Consider the following 18,891-nt stretch of genomic DNA (forward strand, 5'->3'; position numbering starts at 1 on the left):
CAAAAACCAAAGAACTCATAATAGATTTCAGAAGGAAAAAGGCAGAGATCCAACCACTATTCATAAATGGGGACTGTGTAGAAAGGGTGGCAAGCTTCCGCTTCCTGGGAGTCAATATAGAGGAGAACCTTTCCTGGAGTGTGAACACCTCCGAGCTGCTGAAAAAGGCCCAACAGAGACTGTACTTCCTGAGAATTCTCAGGAGGAATAACATCACACAGAAACTGCTGGTGTCCTTCTACAGAGCCACCATTGAGAGTGTTCTAACTTACTGCATATGTATTTGGTACACTAGCTGCACAGGGGCTCAGAGGAAAGCACTCCAAGGGATCATTAACACCGCCCAAAAGATCACTGGCTGCCCTCTCCCCACACTGGAAGTTCTACACAACGCCCACTGTTTTAAAAAGGCCCAAAACATCATAAAAGACACCTCACATCCTGGCCACTCCCTGTTCGAACTGCTGCCCTCAGGCAGACGGTACAGGGCAATCAGAGCAAGGACTAATAGACTCAAACACAGCTGTTATCCAACTGCAATAACACATCTGAATACTACAAAAAAATGTCCATCACGCCACTCTTGTGTTAATCTATGCACGGCCTGAAGCATGTGTGTGGGAATGTATGTGAATGTTATTAGTATTTTAAGTATTCTATCTATTTTATTTATTGAATTTTATTGTTTTATTTATATTTTGATATTGCTAGGGATGATGCAATGATCGGGGACCATTCTTCATTTCGTTGTTCTCGTGACAATGACAATAAAGTTTCTGATGTTCTGATGTTCTGATGTTACTTTTAAAATGTATTCCACTACAGATTACATGCCCCAAAATGTATTTTGTAACGTATTCTGTTACATTACTCAATGACAGTAACGTATTCTGAATACTTTGGATTACCTATTATATTATCGTGCTTTTTACAACTAATGAATGTCCTATTGCTGTGATTTATTACTATTACTGAAGGTTACTCTCCACACCAACACCAGCTAGATGTTAAAATCTTAATATAAATGAGTAACAGTAGGTGGACATTAGGTAAGGCTGCACTTTTTGCAGTGATCTCGTATAGAAAACTATTCGGCGCGTATATAAAACAGGTCCGCGGCTCCGAACCGTAGTAAAGGACCTCTGGCTAATACGTCGGGTTCGTGTCGGGCTCGTAGCTGAAAACTAGCTTTACTTTGTTGTCTGGGTCAACTTTGCTAGCGAGAGTCAGAGAGAGGCGTTGAAAGGCTGCTGCAACGGGACTTATTGTTGCGGAGGAAAACACAAACACAGCGTACAGTCGAGTCTTAATAGCTTACTTACAGCTGGGCTACAGCACGGACTACACTGCCCATGAGGCTACATTCTTTAGGGTGATGCCTGTAACACTCTGCCTGTTGCCTTCATATTAAATTGAATAATAATTTTAAAAAATATTTCTTCACGTCATTATGGCAGAAAGTAGGGGTGACATGGGCCGCGAGATTGAGACCCAGGCATTAGAGCCTCTTACTGTGTGTTTTGTTTGGGTTACCAAAAACAGAGAGGGCATAGCCGAACATATGAAACAGGAAAAGACTGCAGTGTAATCCATTTATTTCAACAAAGTAACTGTATTCTGAATACCACCTTTCGGTAACTGTAACGGAATACAGTTACTCATGTTTTGTATTTTAAACACGTAACGCTGGTGCATGTATTCCATTACTCCCAACACTGTTTGTTGATGATGATGGGAGAATAATGGGCTAATGGCTTACCCCATGTTGTTGTATTTCATTGGACCTTTTTGAAAAAGAAAAATTGAAAATTCCACATTTCCAGTGTTGCCGTCTTCCTCTGACTCCTGCACACTAGTGGAACATGGTTGGGACCAATCAAGTCAGCTAGGATGGGACTCATGACGGGGGACATGGACCCGTACAAAGCCGCGTCATATAACGTGCGGAGGGCGGTGAAAGAGGCGAAGCAGCGCTACGGGAGGAAACTAGAGTCACAACTCCAACAGAGTGACTCTAGGAGCCTGTGGCGGGGACTAAGGACAATAACGGACTATAAAGCACCAACAACCGGTATGACGAACGCGGCCGTGACTCTGGCAGACGAGCTGAACACTTTCTATGCTCGCTTCGAGGCTGCAGCTAAGGTCTCCAACAATGCTAGTGCTAGCGGCGCTAACGGCTGCAGACAGGAAGATACTGCCAGCACCGGAAACGTGCTCGTCATCTCCGAGCATGAAGTAAGGAGAGCCTTCAAGAGAGTGAACACCAGGAAAGCAGCAGGACCAGACGGCATCCCAGGTCGTATCCTCAGAGACTGCGCATACCAGCTAGCTCCTGTGTTCACTGAGATATTCAACATCTCTTTATCTCAGTCGGTGATCCCCACATGCTTCAAAGAGTCCATCATTGTTCCTGTCCCGAAGAAACCCCACCCTGCTTCTCTCAATGACTATCGCCCTGTAGCCCTCACCTCAGTAGTGATGAAGTGCTTTGAACGCCTGGTCAGAGACTTCATCATTTCTTCACTACCAGACACACTGGACCCACTACAGTTCGCTTACCGTCCAAATCGTTCCACAGACGATGCCATCTCTCATCTCCTCCACACATCACTCACTCACTTGGACACTAGAAGGGGGAATTATGTTAAAATGCTCTTCATAGACTACAGCTCTGCATTTAACACCATAATTCCCTCCACACTCACCACCAAGCTGGAGCATCTGGGACTCAGCTCATCTATGTGTCAGTGGATCTCCAACTTCCTAACTGGCAGACCACAGGCAGTAAGGATGGGCGGACATGTCTCAGCCTCCACCACTCTCAGCACTGGAGCCCCCCAGGGGTGTGTTCTGAGCCCCCTGCTGTACTCTTTGTACACATATGACTGTGTGGCCACTACCAGCTCCACCACCATCATCAAGTTTGCTGACGACACCGTCGTGGTGGGCCTGATCTCTGATAACAACGAGACGGCCTACCTGAAGGAGATTAGGAATCTGGAGAACTGGTGCCAGAGGAACAACCTCCTTCTAAACGTCAGTAAGACAAAGGAGCTGATAGTGGACTTCAGCACTAAGCAGGAGAGGAACTACCAGACCCCCGTCATCAACGAGTGCCCAGTGGAGAGAGTGGACAGCTTCAAATACCTCGGAGTTCACATCACGCAGGACCTGTCATGGTCCTGTCACATCAACACCGTGGTGAAAAAGGCCCGACAGCGTCTCTACCACCTCAGACGCTTGAGAGACTTCCAACTGCCCTCCAAGGTGCTCAGGAACTTTTACTCGTGCACCATAGAGAGCATCCTGACGGGAAACATCTCAACCTGGTTCGGGAACAGCACCATGCAGGACAGACGAGCTCTACAGAGGGTTGTGCGGTCAGCTGAGCGCACCATCCGCTCCGAGCTCCCTGACCTGCACTCAATCTACAGCAGGCGGTGCTGGACCAAGGCCAGGAAGATCGTGAAGGACCTCAGCCATCCCAACAACAGACTGTTCTCTCTGCTGAGGTCAGGAAAGCGATTCCGCTCCCTGAAGACCAACACAGAGAGACTGAGGAGGAGCTTCTTCCCGCAGGCGATACGGTCTCTCAATCACACCACCACACAGTACTGACCCACACATATGGTTCTTACACACACACTGGACTTTCTGGACTTTGGTTTTGCACAACACTGGTCACTATATTCTTCATTTCCAGTTAATACTTGTACAGCTGCTGTTATTGTGTATATATTTATTTATATTTAGATTTCTTCATACATTCTTATATAGTTCTATATTGTGTATTTTGTTGTACAGTTATTTTATTTTCAACTTTAATTTATATATTTTATCTTATTCTTCCCAGTTAAATTTACCCTTCATTCTAATTTGTGTTGTACAGTTATTTCATTTTTAACCTTAATTTATATTTTATTCCTTCCTAGTTAAATTTACCCTTTTTAATTTTTCATATTTATTTCCTATCTTATTCATAGCCTTTTCCTTTTTTGTTTTCTTTAGGTCACGAGCAGTTGTCCAAGCATTTCACTACATATCGTACTGTGTATGACTGTGTACGTGACAAATAAAATTTGAATTTGAATTTGAATTTGAATTTGAATTTGGTTTCCAACAGGATGGCTGTTACAAGTGTCCGTCAGTCCCGTCTCACATTTTGAAGAAGCTCATATAAACTAAGTTAAAGCTGCATAACCATGGCAACGAAGTCAGTCAGAGGAGAATGATGTTGGTGCTCCAATCACAGCAGGTAGCTTTTAGCTAAGCCAATGCTGAAGTTAACAGCATGTTTATGGTTGTGGAATAGTAGATGCTACCGATACTAGCTCATTTTGGAAAGTTGGTACACTCTAAAGTAAATCACTTCACTGTGACAGGACAAAACCCTGTTTGTTTGTTTTTCTATCATAAGAAAGTTTTGATGATGGGAAGTGACTCATAAAATATGTTTTGACATGTGCAGGAAATTTTTAGATGGCGCCTAACCAACAGTACGTTAACTTTGTTAGTTTATAGCACAGCTGCTACAAAGGTTGGTAGTTTTGTAGTACAAACATGAAATGTGGTGTTTTTTGTTCACTGCGTCTGATCGGTACAGACGAAATAACAGTTGTGCCTTACACCGTGAATCAGCCACGGAAAGTGCTTTTCCCACTCGCTGTTGTACTTGTTGCCTTTCTTGTTAGACGCATCTTCAGTTGGTGCAGGTTGTGTGTTTGTTTCATCCTGATGAGCTCGTTTTCTTCCATTTTCTTTTAAAGAGTTCAAATATTGCTCACCTAACCCTTTTTTTCAGTGTGTAAATACGCTTCCCAGTTCCATTAGATTCTCTGAGCCGATCGCGCATACAGTCTACCAGCGGCAAACACAGAAGAATTGTGGGACATTTTGTAGTGTTTAAGGCCAATTACAATACAATTTGTTATCACAACAAACTCTGCAGCATTGTGACATACCGTGGCTTTACAAAAAAACAAAGTGGCTTGAAAAGTTTGCCCCATATGCAAAGTCATTTATCACACAGACAGCTTACAGCTGTAAACACCTGTATACCACTGTCAGATGAATCAGATCAGTCAACTCTCTGCTTTAATTGTTGAACAAATGAAGCAAGGCAGCAGATGAACTGGGAAACGGCGGTGGTTGTGTGTACTAACTGGATTTAAATCGGTCTCCAAGTAAAGACTTCAGTCTCCTTAAAAAGCAGAGCATCCAGCAGTGACTGTGACTGCTAGTGTTATAGTCTTAAACCATAATAAAAAAACATAACTGGTGATACCGGATTCTTTCTCGGCCCCATAAATGTTCCATAGCAACCCAGTAAAGTGAAACCTCTCCAGTGTGGCTGTTTTTGTGTTAACTGGAATATTATTACTGTACTTAAAGATTCTATATGATGCTACAATTTCTGTCCCTGTTTATGTTATTTGTATTTCTATTATCTCCCTCTTGGAGAATAGAGATTGAGGAATGAAATGCTGGAAATTGCCTCATAATCATCTTTCAGTGGCTGTGATGAAATTATCTCGTTTACTCTCTAATAGGAACGGATCCAAATGTAGCGGTTCCCGTTCCATTATCGAGATTACTTATCGATTGTCGTTGGGTTCTCACTCGCTCTGTCCTGAGCGTTACCACCATCACTAAGCTGCATAGCAACAACGTTACACTGGTGCAAATGAGTTGCGTGTTGTGCAGTCAGATGTCTGTTTCTCTTTGTGTTGTGACCAGTGTGGGGTCATTACTCGAAAAAAGAAATGTATTACACTTTCCACAGAACACTTCCTTTAAAGGTAATACAGTACATTACTCTTACTCAAAAGTAATTAAGTAATTACTCTTTGGAGTAATTACTTAATTACTCCAAAGAGAAAATCATACATTATTCTACTCGTAACATTACTTTCATCTTCCTCTGTAGAATCACCTGAAATAGTCTCATTATTACCATTTAACAGTATAAACCTACCAACACAGACCCCTGTCCTAATGAGGGCACGCACGCACACACAGACACAGACACATAGACACAGACACACACAGACGCACACACAGACAGAGACACAGACACATAGACACAGACACACACAGACGCACACACAGACAGAGACACAGACACATAGACACAGACACACACACAGACAGACACACACACAGACACACACACACACAGACACACACACACACACAGACAGACACAGACACACACAGACAGACACACACAGACACAGACGCACACACACACACAGACAGACACACACACACACAGACAGACACACACAGACACAGACGCACACACAGACACACACACACACAGACACACACAGACACAGACGCACACACAGACACACGCACACACAGACACACACACACAGACAGACACACACAGACACAGACGCACACACAGACAGACACACACAGACACACACACAGACAGACACACACACAGACAGACACACAGACAGACAGACAGACAGACAGACAGACACACAGACACAGACAGACAGACAGACACATAGACACAGACACACACACACACAGACAGACACACACACAGACAGACACACAGACAGACAGACAGACAGACAGACACACAGACACAGACAGACAGACAGACACATAGACACAGACACACACACACACAGACAGACACACACACAGACAGACACATAGACACAGACACAGACAGACACACACACAGACAGACACATAGACACAGACACAGACAGACACACAGACACAGACAGACACATAGACACAGACACACACACAGACACAGACAGACACACAGACACAGACATACAGACAGAAACACACAGACAGACACACACAGACACACACAGACACACACAGACACACAGACAGACACACACACACACAGACACACAGACAGACACACACACACACAGACACATAGACACACACACACAGACACATAGACACACACACACAGACAGACACACAGACACATAGACACACACACAGACACACACACAGACACACACACAGACACATAGACACAGACACACACACACACACACACACACACACACACACCCTGCAGCACAAAGACTCTGCAAAGCGACCGTCGCAGTGATTCTACTGGAGCGACATGAACAGGTAGAAACGAGCCCTGCAGCCTCACGACTCGTCTTTTTCTTAACTGGTGAAGTTCAACGGCGACTGACTTCACTGCTCACCAATGACGGCTGATTTGACGGCGGTCCTGGGCTGGGATTAGCTGCATTTTGTTGACTTGTTTACTTCCTTTAAGAGTGTTTCCAACAACATGTAAACTGTGTAAATTTGTTTCCAAGTGACAGTGACTTCCACCTGTTGTCCACCAAATTACAGCTCAGTACAATGAAACTGCACATATTTGGCCTGTGAATTGGGACGTACTCGGTGATGGCAGATCTTGAAGGTTTGTTTGTTGTCGTCTCAGTCAAAGGTCAGACGAGAGAATGAATCAGAATCAGAAAGACTTTATTTATCCCCAAGTGGCAAATAACAAACAACAGAGCAGCATGACGTTGAAGATCAGAACAATAAGAACAGGCAATAAGAGTGAGATAATAAATACACATTATGGGGCCAGTACAATGGTGCGGTGGTTAGCACTGTTAGCTCACAGCGTGGTGCAGGTGTGCTTGTCCACACCTGCAGTGACTGTGACTCAGTGGGGTTTACACCAGAGTTGTAAGGCAGCAGGAATATAACGCTGAGGAGCAGATTTGTGGCCCTGTTGGTCTCCCTGTTGTTGTTATTATTGTAGGTTTTTTACCTTACAGTATAAACTGCTTGGAGGCAAGTGTTGCTGTGATTCAGCACTTTATAAACAAAATGAAATTGGATGCATACAGTGAAATGAATGAACCACCGGCTTCATTATTTCTAATAAAATAAGCTGACTTCAGCAGAGACGGTACGTCACAGCACATAGAGATCATCCTGGCTCCGTAGCATTCGTGTTGTACCTCGTCAGTCTCTCGCCGTTAGAGCAGTTCCTTCTTCCTGTGTGGAAACACTGCACCACTAGATGTTTCACCGTCAGTCTGGATCCTGGGTATCGAAGATTCGAGAGGTCCCTCATCCTGTCCACGTAACCCCTCCCACTGGGTGACCTGCGTTGTAGCATCCCAGCAGCGCCCTGTTTCTCTTGCCCACTGATGCCGTCTTGTTCCAGTAGCCTTCTCATCAGTGTGTCCTGTTTCCTCGGCACCTGACGGCTTCGTTTTTGTCTCTCGCTGATGTCTGAGGTAGGCTTGGTTAGCATGTGTGTAGTATTACCACGACGCTCTCCAGCTGCTGCTCCTGCACTGTCGACTGTAGTGCCCACAATCCAAAGTGGCGAGTTCTAACCATGTTAGTAAGATGTCCTCTGTATATGAACTATTTCAAATGACCTGTCAGTTACACACACTGTGCTCATGCTCACTTATCTTCTGTGGTGCTGACCAGACCTGTCAGCTAAGTGATGAAGCTCCACAGCAGGACTCCACGCTGGTAGCTGGCAGTGACACCAAGCTGCAGCTGTAGCAACTCTCTGCAAGTAAACTAAGAGTGTTTTAGATTCTTCACTAACTGAAGGGTCTTACAAAGAACAAAGTTCACTTTAACCTGATGGTGCTTCCAGCAGAAATGAATCTTAAATCAGAATCAGAATACTTTACTGGTCTCCAGGGGAAATGCTACAAAATGTGAGTTTAAGCACTTAAATAAATGGTTCAAATAACTTTGCCATGAAGACACTTTTAATGTCTTAACATCACTCAGAAATTACAACTAAGACGTTAAAGTAACTTATCTTAAATAACTGGTTGTTGCAAGGTCAACATAACTGCAGCAGCGACAGGATGATAATTATCATCTCATTTTGTATTTTCTGATACAGCTCTGATCACTGGTTGTTGTTTACTAGTCATGACAATTTGCATTTGATCAAAGAAGGTAGCATTGTGCAAATGTCCTGTTTATAATGTTGGGCACCTGCAGTCAGCTGAGACTGAAGAAGTCACCTGGTGATGATGATGGTGGAACGGTTCTCCCACTGAGAACGTCCAGATGAACCGAACCAACCTTTGGGATCTACGTACCTGCATGACGGAGCATGCATCGAGACATCATGCTGATGTTTAGCACCACACACTGTTCCAGATGTGTAAATAAGTGTGGTGCTGTTGTTCTGCATGTCAGTGTCTGCAGAGAACTGTTTTCCTTTTCTCCTGATACATCAATAAAACGATGGCTGATAAGTTTGATTTGTGACTGCATGTCTTTAAGTCACATTAGATTTAAAGCCTCTCCTTGCTGTGATGGGTAGGTCAGGGTACCCGTGGACAGGTCACCACTCTCTGAAGGTTTAGATCGAAATCATTTTCTATGAATTCACTCACACTTTGTTTTCCTGTCTTTCCTTTTCTCTCTCTGCAGCCACAATGAGCGAAAGGTGACCTGTAAGCACCCGGTGTCTGGGTTCCCCTCACAAGACAACTGCATCTTTGTGGTTAATGAACAGTAAGTTTCTCTGCACTGTCACACGTACACGCAGCATTAAATGCGACTGATTTCTGTGCTGATTTCAAAGGTCAAAGGAAACTGTTAGGAACGGGTGCAGCTGTTATAGATGTGCAGATGTGACCGATTCTCACACTTCTCACACTTCTCAAATGCATGAATCACTGATTTCTCTCCAGTTTCCAGCCCTCCGTGTTTACAAGGTTTGACTGTTGCACGTCACTTAGATCCACATGTCTGATTTCCTTTGCTGTTGCCTGTGTGTGTGCAATTGTTTGTTTTTGCCAGCTTTGCTTCAGAATCATAAAATAGCAACATAGACAGTCGTAATAAAGAAGTGACTTTCTCCTCTCCAAGGAACAAAACTAGAGATTAACAATAAAAAAAATCAGGATAACTGAGCTGAAATTAAATTTAGGGATGGAGCTTTTTTCTCTGTTCTTGTGCAGCTGACACACACACACACAGAGACACACACACACACACACACACACACACACACAGAGACACACACGTTACTTCTAAGTTCACTTTGGCAGGATCTCTCTCGCTCCTTTTCTCACTCTCTTCTTCTTCCTTCCCAATTATCTCCTGAGTCAAGGTAGCAGTTAAGGATGTGTGTGTGTGTGTGTGTGTGTGTGTGTGTGTGTGTGTGATGTAAAATTATGTTAATTAGGTGCACAGAATGTGTATTTTTAAACCTGCTGAAAACAGCGGAGGTGAGAAAGTAAGAGGGAACGAAAGGTGTTAAACTGCTAATGAGACTTTCACCTTGTTCCGCACTGATGATGATGATGATGATGATGATGATGATGATGATGAAAGTGAAATATTCCTCCTTTTAAGTTCAGTCCAAGTAAGTTTGCTGATGTGACCTGTACAGTTATGACTCCTGGCTTTTGTGGATCTAATGTTCCTTTGGTGCACTTTGCCAAACACTCTGTGCTGCCACAGCCATAAAAGGCTGGATGCTTAGTTTGGCTCTCGGGTCGAGATGAGCTCCTTGACAACAGCAAAGTTCATCATGAATAATTCTAATCAAATATAATCAAGCATAAATCAGTCAGTGTGATGAATGAGAAAATGTAACCTCTGTAATGGAAGTTTTTTGGAAGTGCAGTTTAATTGATTGCTGAGACACACAAAGTACAGGATGTGTAAAGAGTAGGAATGTGTGCATGTGTCACACATGTATGTGTGAGTGTGCATGTGTCACACATGTATGTGTGAGTGTGCATGTGTCACACATGTATGTGTGAGTGTGCATGTGTCACACATGTATGTGTGAGTGTATAGAGGTGGAGGAGCAAGTTCACCAAGAATAAAAGCTGAGGCAGCAATTTTCCTCTCCAAGTCATTCCCAGGCTGTGCAGCACACAGTGAAGTGAGACAGCGTTCCTCCAACACCGCCGTGCTACGTACAACAATCAACACATGAAGTGCAGTTGTGCAAAGTGACCAGACACAACAGCGCAACAGAAAAGTGCAACTTCTTAATCAACCAAAGACCCAGACAGACTTTTAATTCATTTGAAAGCCTGATGCTCAGCCTCGTCCACCCCAGCTGTAAAACTCAGAAACCAGTCTTGTTCTCATCTATGGTCCACCTGGGCCTTACACAGAGTTTCTCTCTGATTTCTCAGACTTTTTATCTGATTCTCAGCTCAGATAAAATAATTATTGTGGGTGATTTTAACATCCATGTAGATGCTAAGAATGACAGCCCCAACATGGCATTTAATCTGTTATTAGACTCAATTGGTTTCTCTCAAAATGTAAAAGAACCCACCCACCACTTTAATCACACTCTAGATCTTGTTTTAACATATGCATAGAAACTGAACATTTAACAGTGTTTCCTGAAAACCCTCTGCTGTCTGATCATTTCCTGATAACATTTACATTTACAATAATTGATTACACAGCAGTGGAGAGTAGACTTTATCACAGTAGATGTCTTTCTGAAAGCGCTGTAACTAAGTTTAAATATATAATCCACCCACTGTTATCATCTTCAATGCCCTGTACCAACATAGAGCAGAGCAGCTACCTGAACGCTACTCCAACAGAGGTCGATCATCTTGTTAATAATTTTACCTCCTCACTACGTACGACTCTGGATACTGTAGCTCCTGTGAAAACTAAGGTCTCTAATCAGAAGTACCTGACTCCGTGGTATAATTCTCAAACACGTACCCTAAAGCAGATGACTCGTAAGCTGGAGAGGAAATGGCGTGTCACAAATTTAGAGGATCATCATTTAGCCTGGAGAAATAGTTTGCTGCTTTATAAGAAAGCCCTCCGCAAAGCCAGAACATCTTACTATTCATCACTGATTGAAGACAATAAGAACAACCCCAGGTTTCTCTTCAGCTCTGTAGCCAGGCTGACAAACACTTTGTTTCTTTAATATTTCCAAATGATTTCCTGGTTTCAGTTTGGTGTTCAGTGTCTTCTCTTTTTAATCTCCCTCCTTAAAAACTGTTTGCAAGCACATGTCCCCATCATGACTCTTCTTTCCATCAGCAGAGCCCAGGACCACAATACAGGAAGTCTAGGCCAGCTCTCTCTTTAAAAACTCTGATCCTGTGAGTATGACCCAGAAGGCAATGCAGAGTTCAGATGGAGCCTACATGAGTGAGGGAGTCTCCCACTTCTGTTCCCACTTCACCTTTGCAGGCCCAGCCTCTATAAGCCACATTCATGACAGCCCTCTAGATTGGTGCACTTGTTGTACCAGGGTTAATTTTAGGGGCCTCAGGGCTCTGTTAAATTTAAAGGGTTGAACTATAAGAGCTATTTACTCTAAAATGGGTTAATACTCAAATGATAATAACAGTCACAAAATAACTAATTAACCTACTCTAACGCTGACTTCGATCTCATCTCGGGGAGGAGAGAGGTTGGAGTAGAGACTGAGCACGCCCTGGCCACCGTCGCCTTCATCTCTGTGTCCCGTGCTGAGGAAAATAATCTAACAAGAAGGCAGGATTCCCTGAAAATTCGATCCTTCGGGAATACAGCAGGACTATAAATCTGCTCACAGTTGGGAAAAGCTGCAAGAAGCTGGAAACATGTAGATCCGTTCCAAACGATTCTCATGTTTCCTAATTTTTCTGATCTCGTAATCTAGGGCGTGTTGGGTGCCCCGAGCGTAATATATTGACGATTTGTCATCTAGCATGAAATGTTACGCTTTGGGAGTGAGAACGTGTTGACCAATAATGTCTCTGCCAAGTGCTTAGGCTCCACCCGCCTCTTCTCTCACTGTCTAGACATCCAATAACGTTCCTTAAGTAAAGTCATGTGATGTGCAGCCACACCCTGTCATTCTTTTCCCCACATACTTGATTTTAAAACGGAGTTTAAACTTTGCCATCCCTATGAAAGGTCAAAGTTGAATCACGTCTCCAGACACAAAATCGAGACATCTATGATGTTAGAGGAGCATGAGCTCAGACTCGGTGCCATGTCCCCCAGCTCGTCCCGCGTTGCTGCAGGGGGTCTTAGCATAGTCCCAGGGTGGTGGCATTTCCCTGACCTTGTCCTCCATCCCTGGTCTTCAATGCTGCTGCATGTCCGCTCCATCTCCTTGGAAACAGGAATCCGTGGCCCAGTAATACACATGGTCTATCCGTCTCCTGCATGCTGTGGTTTCAGGTGCAGTCAGGGTACCTGCAGCAGTTAAAGTCCAGATCACCCTGGCATTCAACCACAACTCAGAGAAAGCAGCTCCTGGCTCTGTCATCCCTCCAACAAAAGATGCTCCAAAGTGATATATGTAGCAGTCAGGGCAGCTGGTAGCGAGAGCCTTCATACCACACGGTGTACAGCGCGCCTCCAAGGGAAGCATGGTCATCAGGGTCGATCTGGTCTGAGTCCCGTTCTCTCTTTCTGTCTCCCCTTTTTTAATTCTCTGTTACGAAGGTCACTTCCTCTGCCCCGCCTCCATCTGTGCCCCTTATCAGAGAGGCTGCTCCTCCCTTTTTTTCATTACTGATGCTAATCTATGGCAACATAATCATTCTCATTCGGATGTACCACACACCTCTGCAGCTCTTGCTTTTATCGGTGCTTCAAGTTTTCGCCCGTCCTGTCACGTTCAGCTCACATCTTTCTCTGATGTTTTGCTAATAGTTTCACATTTTCATCATCCTAACGAGTTTAGATGAGTTTTTAAGCTCTGACCGTGTTTGACACATTTGTCTTTTTAGTTCCTCTGTCTGTCCGCAACTATTCACTTGTTTCATTGTACAAACGATATAAAAGGCATGATGAGAATCTGAAAGAATCAGGGTGTGTGGGGCTAACAGGAGGCTCTGAATGATTGTGGGACTGATCAAAGTCAAATCTGATGTTCTGGAGAACAAACATCTTTTATTTGTTGGTTTATTTGACTATAACTATTAAATATTGCATAATTGGGTTTCATTGTTGAGTTACCGCTTTGATTTAATGTGATTCTGTCTCCCTTCCTGTTCTGTTTGTAGTGTGAATTGTGGAAAGTTTGTCCACCCTGAGAAACCTGTAGAGGCTGTCACCAGGTAATGAGCCCTCATGTCAGTGGACGAGCTGCTTTGGCTTCAGCTTCTCTTTCAGCCTTGTTGCTTTAAAACCTTTTGCTGCTACTTCAGAGCACATGTTAAACGCTCAATAACAGCTTAGGCGATGCTCAGCACGTTCCTGTTGTACAGTGAACTATGCGTGTAAATCACCAGCAAATCATTTTATTTCAGAGGAGCAAAATTCAGTAGTTAATGTATCATTTTTTGTTGTAATAAACTGAATTTGGATTTTATGAATTGTAGCTTTCTTTACTTTGATGCTAGCTTATATTTGTTAGTGTTAACATTAACGCTAACACTAACTGACTGACTACACCAGAGGACAGCCAAGCTTTAGGAACTAAATACATCCTAAGCTCTTAACATGATGGATTCTTTGTTAGTGAAGCACGATTGTTTGGGGTAACCTTCTTCATGGGTTATTTCGTGGTTTGTGTGATGGACCGAGGTGAAAAGCAGGAGGAGTCCCATAAATATTAAAAGAGGGTTTTATTTAACCCAAAGAGTGATATTTACAAAAAGGATAAATGTCGAGCACTGAGGACTGAACTCAGGCAAACAAAATGTGGACTCGACAAACCAACAAGGGCTTATATAATGGCTGATCAGACCACTATGACTCAACACAGTCACAACCAGTACAATCCAGTTTGTTAGTCAACTAAACACCAAAGAAGAAAATCAAAAAACACTAGACTCTGAATTCAAATACTGAGTTAAATACAAAAGCTCGTTTAAATAAAGAAAATGCCCCCCCGCAGGAAGTGGTGGAGCCCTTTATGTATTGAAGTGCTCTAAGCCTGTGGTCTGGCAGCTCCCAGGGATCATGGCAGGTAAAAGAAACGAGGGTTAGTCCCAATCACAAACCAGTTGCCCCGTGGCTCCGGCTGCTACGAGCAGCTCCTCCTGCGTAACTATCTTATGTTGCATCCTTTATTGCAATCTGCACATCAGAAATCTTGTAATAAGTATTTGTAGGTTATGTATCTCTTTTTGCAAGCTGAGACTTATTTGCATCTCAGTGTCCTGCAGACCTTTCATTGGTCAAAGCTTTGTAACTTTGTGAGAAATAAGCATTAACACATTTATAAGTATCTCATTTCATAATCTGTATACATTTAAATACACTGTTCATCATTTACTTTGACTTTTTAAATGATAAACAGGTCCTAATAACTTTTACTTGATGGAATACTTTTAGAAATTGTTAAAACTTACATAAAATATATAAAAAAAAAGATTTTGATATAATATATAGATAATATTTATATTATATAAATACATTTAAAAATTATAATGACAGACTAACAATTTTGTCATTAAACATGTTATATGTGGGCTTATAATCAAGACTAAAGCATTTATATTCATGTTTGTAAATGATGTACTATGGAGGACTAACACTGACTAATGCCTTACTAATGCTTAATACTGTGTAGTTATTATAAGTCACTTTCATCTGTGTACAGTGTGCACATCCTTCAAAGTGTGCCACAGTCTGCCTTCTGTGCTGGATAATTGGCTGTAGTTCTGACCAACTGTCAGACATTCGTACCTTCGTCCTAACAAAGAAACAGCATAAAGTTTTGGATTTACAAGGAAAAAAGATTTAAAAAAGACACAAAAGATAAGGATTTGTCAAACGTGTGCCCATAAGAGCCTTTAAAAAATTCTTCATACAAACAAATTGCCGGGCAAAATGGAGCAGGACAGGTCGCGTTGAAACCAGAGTCAGCAGGTTGTCAAAGCAGCCAATGAGAAAGCACAAAGCTCTGCGACCTTGTTAATCTTCCCAATAACACAGCAGTTAATCGTTCTTCTTTGGTCTTTAAATTTAGGGCAATCTAACTGGTTAAAGTCAACTATGCTGACACAAAAAGTAATGTCTTTACATTTATGTTGACTGGCTCTTTGCACTGCTCTCAGAAAGAGTAACCCACACCGATGCATGTCCATCACCTGGCTTTGTTTTTCTCTCCAGCTTCTTTAAATCCCCTGAGAAATCGTTTTCTCCTGTTTCTGCCTCATGCAGATATTAACCTTGTGCTAACACACACGATTCATATTTGTTATGATTTGTGTCTCCTACAGCTGAGAAAGTTAAAGTTGAAATAATGCTGTATAATACACTGAACAAAAATATAAACGCAACACTTTTGTTTTTGCTCCCATTCCCCATGGGATGGACGTAGAGACCTAAAATTCATTCCAGATACACAATATAACCATCCCTCCCAAACAGTGGTCACAAATCAGTCCAAATGTGTGGTAGTGGGCACATCTGCTATATTGAGATAATCCATCCCACCTACAGGTGTGCCACATCAGGATGCTGATCTGACATCATGAGTAGTGCACAGGTGTACCTCAGACTGCCCACAACAAAAGGCCACCCTGGAATGTGCAGTTTTTTGCGCTATTGGGGGTCTGGGGACCCAGAACCGGTCAGTATCTGGTGTGACCACCATTTGCCTCATGCAGTGCAACACATCGTCGCATGGAGTCTATCAGATTGTCAATTGTGGCCTGTGGAATGTTGGTCCACTCCACTTCAATGGCTGTGCGAGGTTGTTGGATATTCGTGGGAACTGGTACACGCTGTCGTATACGCCGGTCAAGCACATCCCGAACATGCTCAATGGGTGACATGTCCGGTGAGTATGCTGGCCATGCAAGAACTGGGACATTCTCAGCTGCCATCTGCCCTGAACAATGTGAACCATGATTCATCCGTGAAGCGCACACCTCTCCAACGTGCCAGACGCCATCGAATGTGAGCATTTGCCCACACAAGTCTGTTACGGCGACGAGCTGGAGTCAGGTCAAGACCCCGATGAGGACGACGGGCATGCAGTTGAGCGTCCCTGAGACGGTTTCTGACAGTTTGTGCAGAAATTGTTTGGTTGTGCAAACCAATTGTTCCAGCAGCTGTCTGGGTGGCTGGTCTCAGACGATCTTGGAGGTGAACCTGCTGGATGTGGAGGTCCTGGGCTGGTGTGGTTACACGAGGTCTGCGGTTGTGAGGCCGGTTGGATGTGCTGCCATATTCTCTGAAACGGCTGTGGAGACGGCTTATGGTTGAGAAATGAACATTCAATGCACGGGCGACAGATCTGGTTGACATTCCTGCTGTCAGCATGCCAATTGCACGCTCCCTCATTGCTTGTGGCATCTGTGGCATTTTGCTGTGAGACAAAACTGCACATTCCAGGGTGGCCTTTTGTTGTGGGCAGTCTGAGGTACACCTGTGCACTACTCATGATGTCAGATCAGCATCCTGATGTGGCACACCTGTAGGTGGGATGGATTATCTCAATATAGCAGATGTGCCCACTACCACACATTTGGACTGATTTGTGACCACTGTTTGGGAGGGATGGTTATATTGTGTATCTGGAATGAATTTTAGGTCTCTACGTCCATCCCATGGGGAATGGGAGCAGTAACAAAGGTGTTGCGTTTATATTTTTGTTGAGTATATTTAATACATTGTAAAACTCTTACTTGCTTTCAGTGATTGTGTGGATTGTGAGTCTGTGGAAACGCACACGCTCTTGTTGCTGAAGTTGAGGAAACTCAGTTTGTGATATAGTGAACCTGTTACCTGCCTGTTATACGTGGTGCAGTTTTCTACTGAAATAGTGCATTTAGTACATTATGTCTGTTTTTTGTTTGTTTGGTAACTACCATGTTATAAAAGGATAGAAGAGCTTCAGATTAAGGAGCTTCATCCTCCTGAAAATTCTTGCAAATTCATCCTGTGTTGGCTCGTCCACGTATCACGTCTTTGCCTAAACCTCTGAGTGCTAGTCAGGTTTGGAGTATTATAACCTGCCCCCAGATGAGCTTCTTGTGAGCTTCCACCAAGCAGTTTAATATTATACTCAAGCAGTAATGTCACAGCCCTGCCTTTGGTACAAAAAGAGTTCTTGACTATCTGTGTAAATTTGGTCGAGCAGGTTGTCTTCAGCTGTGCACGGATGGGTTGATTATATGTGTCGACTGCTGAGACACCTCGTAGTTGGAAGCCTGGGAAACTTTTTAATGGTTTCATAATGACTTTGCTTGGCTGACACATGCACCCTGTAGGGTTTCATTACTGTTGCTTCTGTTTTAAGTTCTGTTCAGGTTTGAACTGTTGCCTTGATCATATCAATTCAATTCCATCGTTATGAGAAGAGGCCATAACAGACTTAATTGCATTGTTTTTTCTTTTTCCAACACAAATGCATTAGTAATTGAGTCCAGATACCTAATTTGCTGGGTCTTTTTATTAAAAGTTAAGCCATTGCTTATAAATCTCAACATATCAACAAAGTATTGCAGTGGCATGCTTCGAGCACAGGCCGTGATCCCTCACTGAGCTGATGAACACTATTTGGGCACATTGAGACTTTTTCTGGTACTCATTTCAGCAACAGTTTATAGATGAGAAATCACATTCTAATGATAATTACAATAATTTGCTATACATCATACTATTATGCTGTGTAAAAGAAATTTATAATGTATGTAAATGTAAATATAGTATTTGCCAAAAAGCAAGAAAAATGTTTTCACTGGTTCTCCTTAAATTATCTTTTAGGCAAATCAAAACACTGATATGATTTTGAAACATCACAACAGTCTAGTGATAAGTTATTCAGCTGTGTCGCAGTGCAAAAAATAACTCCTGATGCTGATTATGAGCCACAAACCAAAGTAGCTATCATGTGTGGATAATTATCTGACTCAGGTCAGACTTTGAACACTCATCACACAGCTGACTGCAGGTTTACATACATTTTCGTAATGACTGAAA

At 43.0% G+C, this 18,891-nt stretch overlaps 1 protein-coding gene across 7 annotated transcripts in view; it reads left to right on the forward strand.

Annotated features, from left to right (window-relative positions):
• Positions 1-18,891, forward strand: part of LOC146556007 (pleckstrin homology domain-containing family A member 5-like) — a 153,186-nt gene that overhangs the window by 59,428 nt on the left and 74,867 nt on the right. For 4 of the 7 annotated variants that reach the window (XM_085252358.1, XM_085252359.1, XM_085252362.1 and 1 more), the window contains exons 4-5: positions 9,442-9,525; positions 14,016-14,069. In XM_085252358.1, the coding sequence (XP_085108484.1) occupies positions 9,442-9,525; positions 14,016-14,069 (138 nt within the window). The remainder of the gene's footprint in view (positions 1-9,441; positions 9,526-14,015; positions 14,070-18,891) is intronic. The other 3 variants (XM_085252360.1, XM_085252364.1, XM_085252363.1) reach the window with 1 other exon arrangement.

Source organism: Mchenga conophoros, linkage group LG17, assembly GCF_057382185.1.
Source record: "Mchenga conophoros isolate Kocher_MC1m ecotype Shallow Benthic linkage group LG17, M_conophoros_male_GT1.1, whole genome shotgun sequence".
Lineage (NCBI taxonomy): Eukaryota > Metazoa > Chordata > Actinopteri > Cichliformes > Cichlidae > Mchenga > Mchenga conophoros.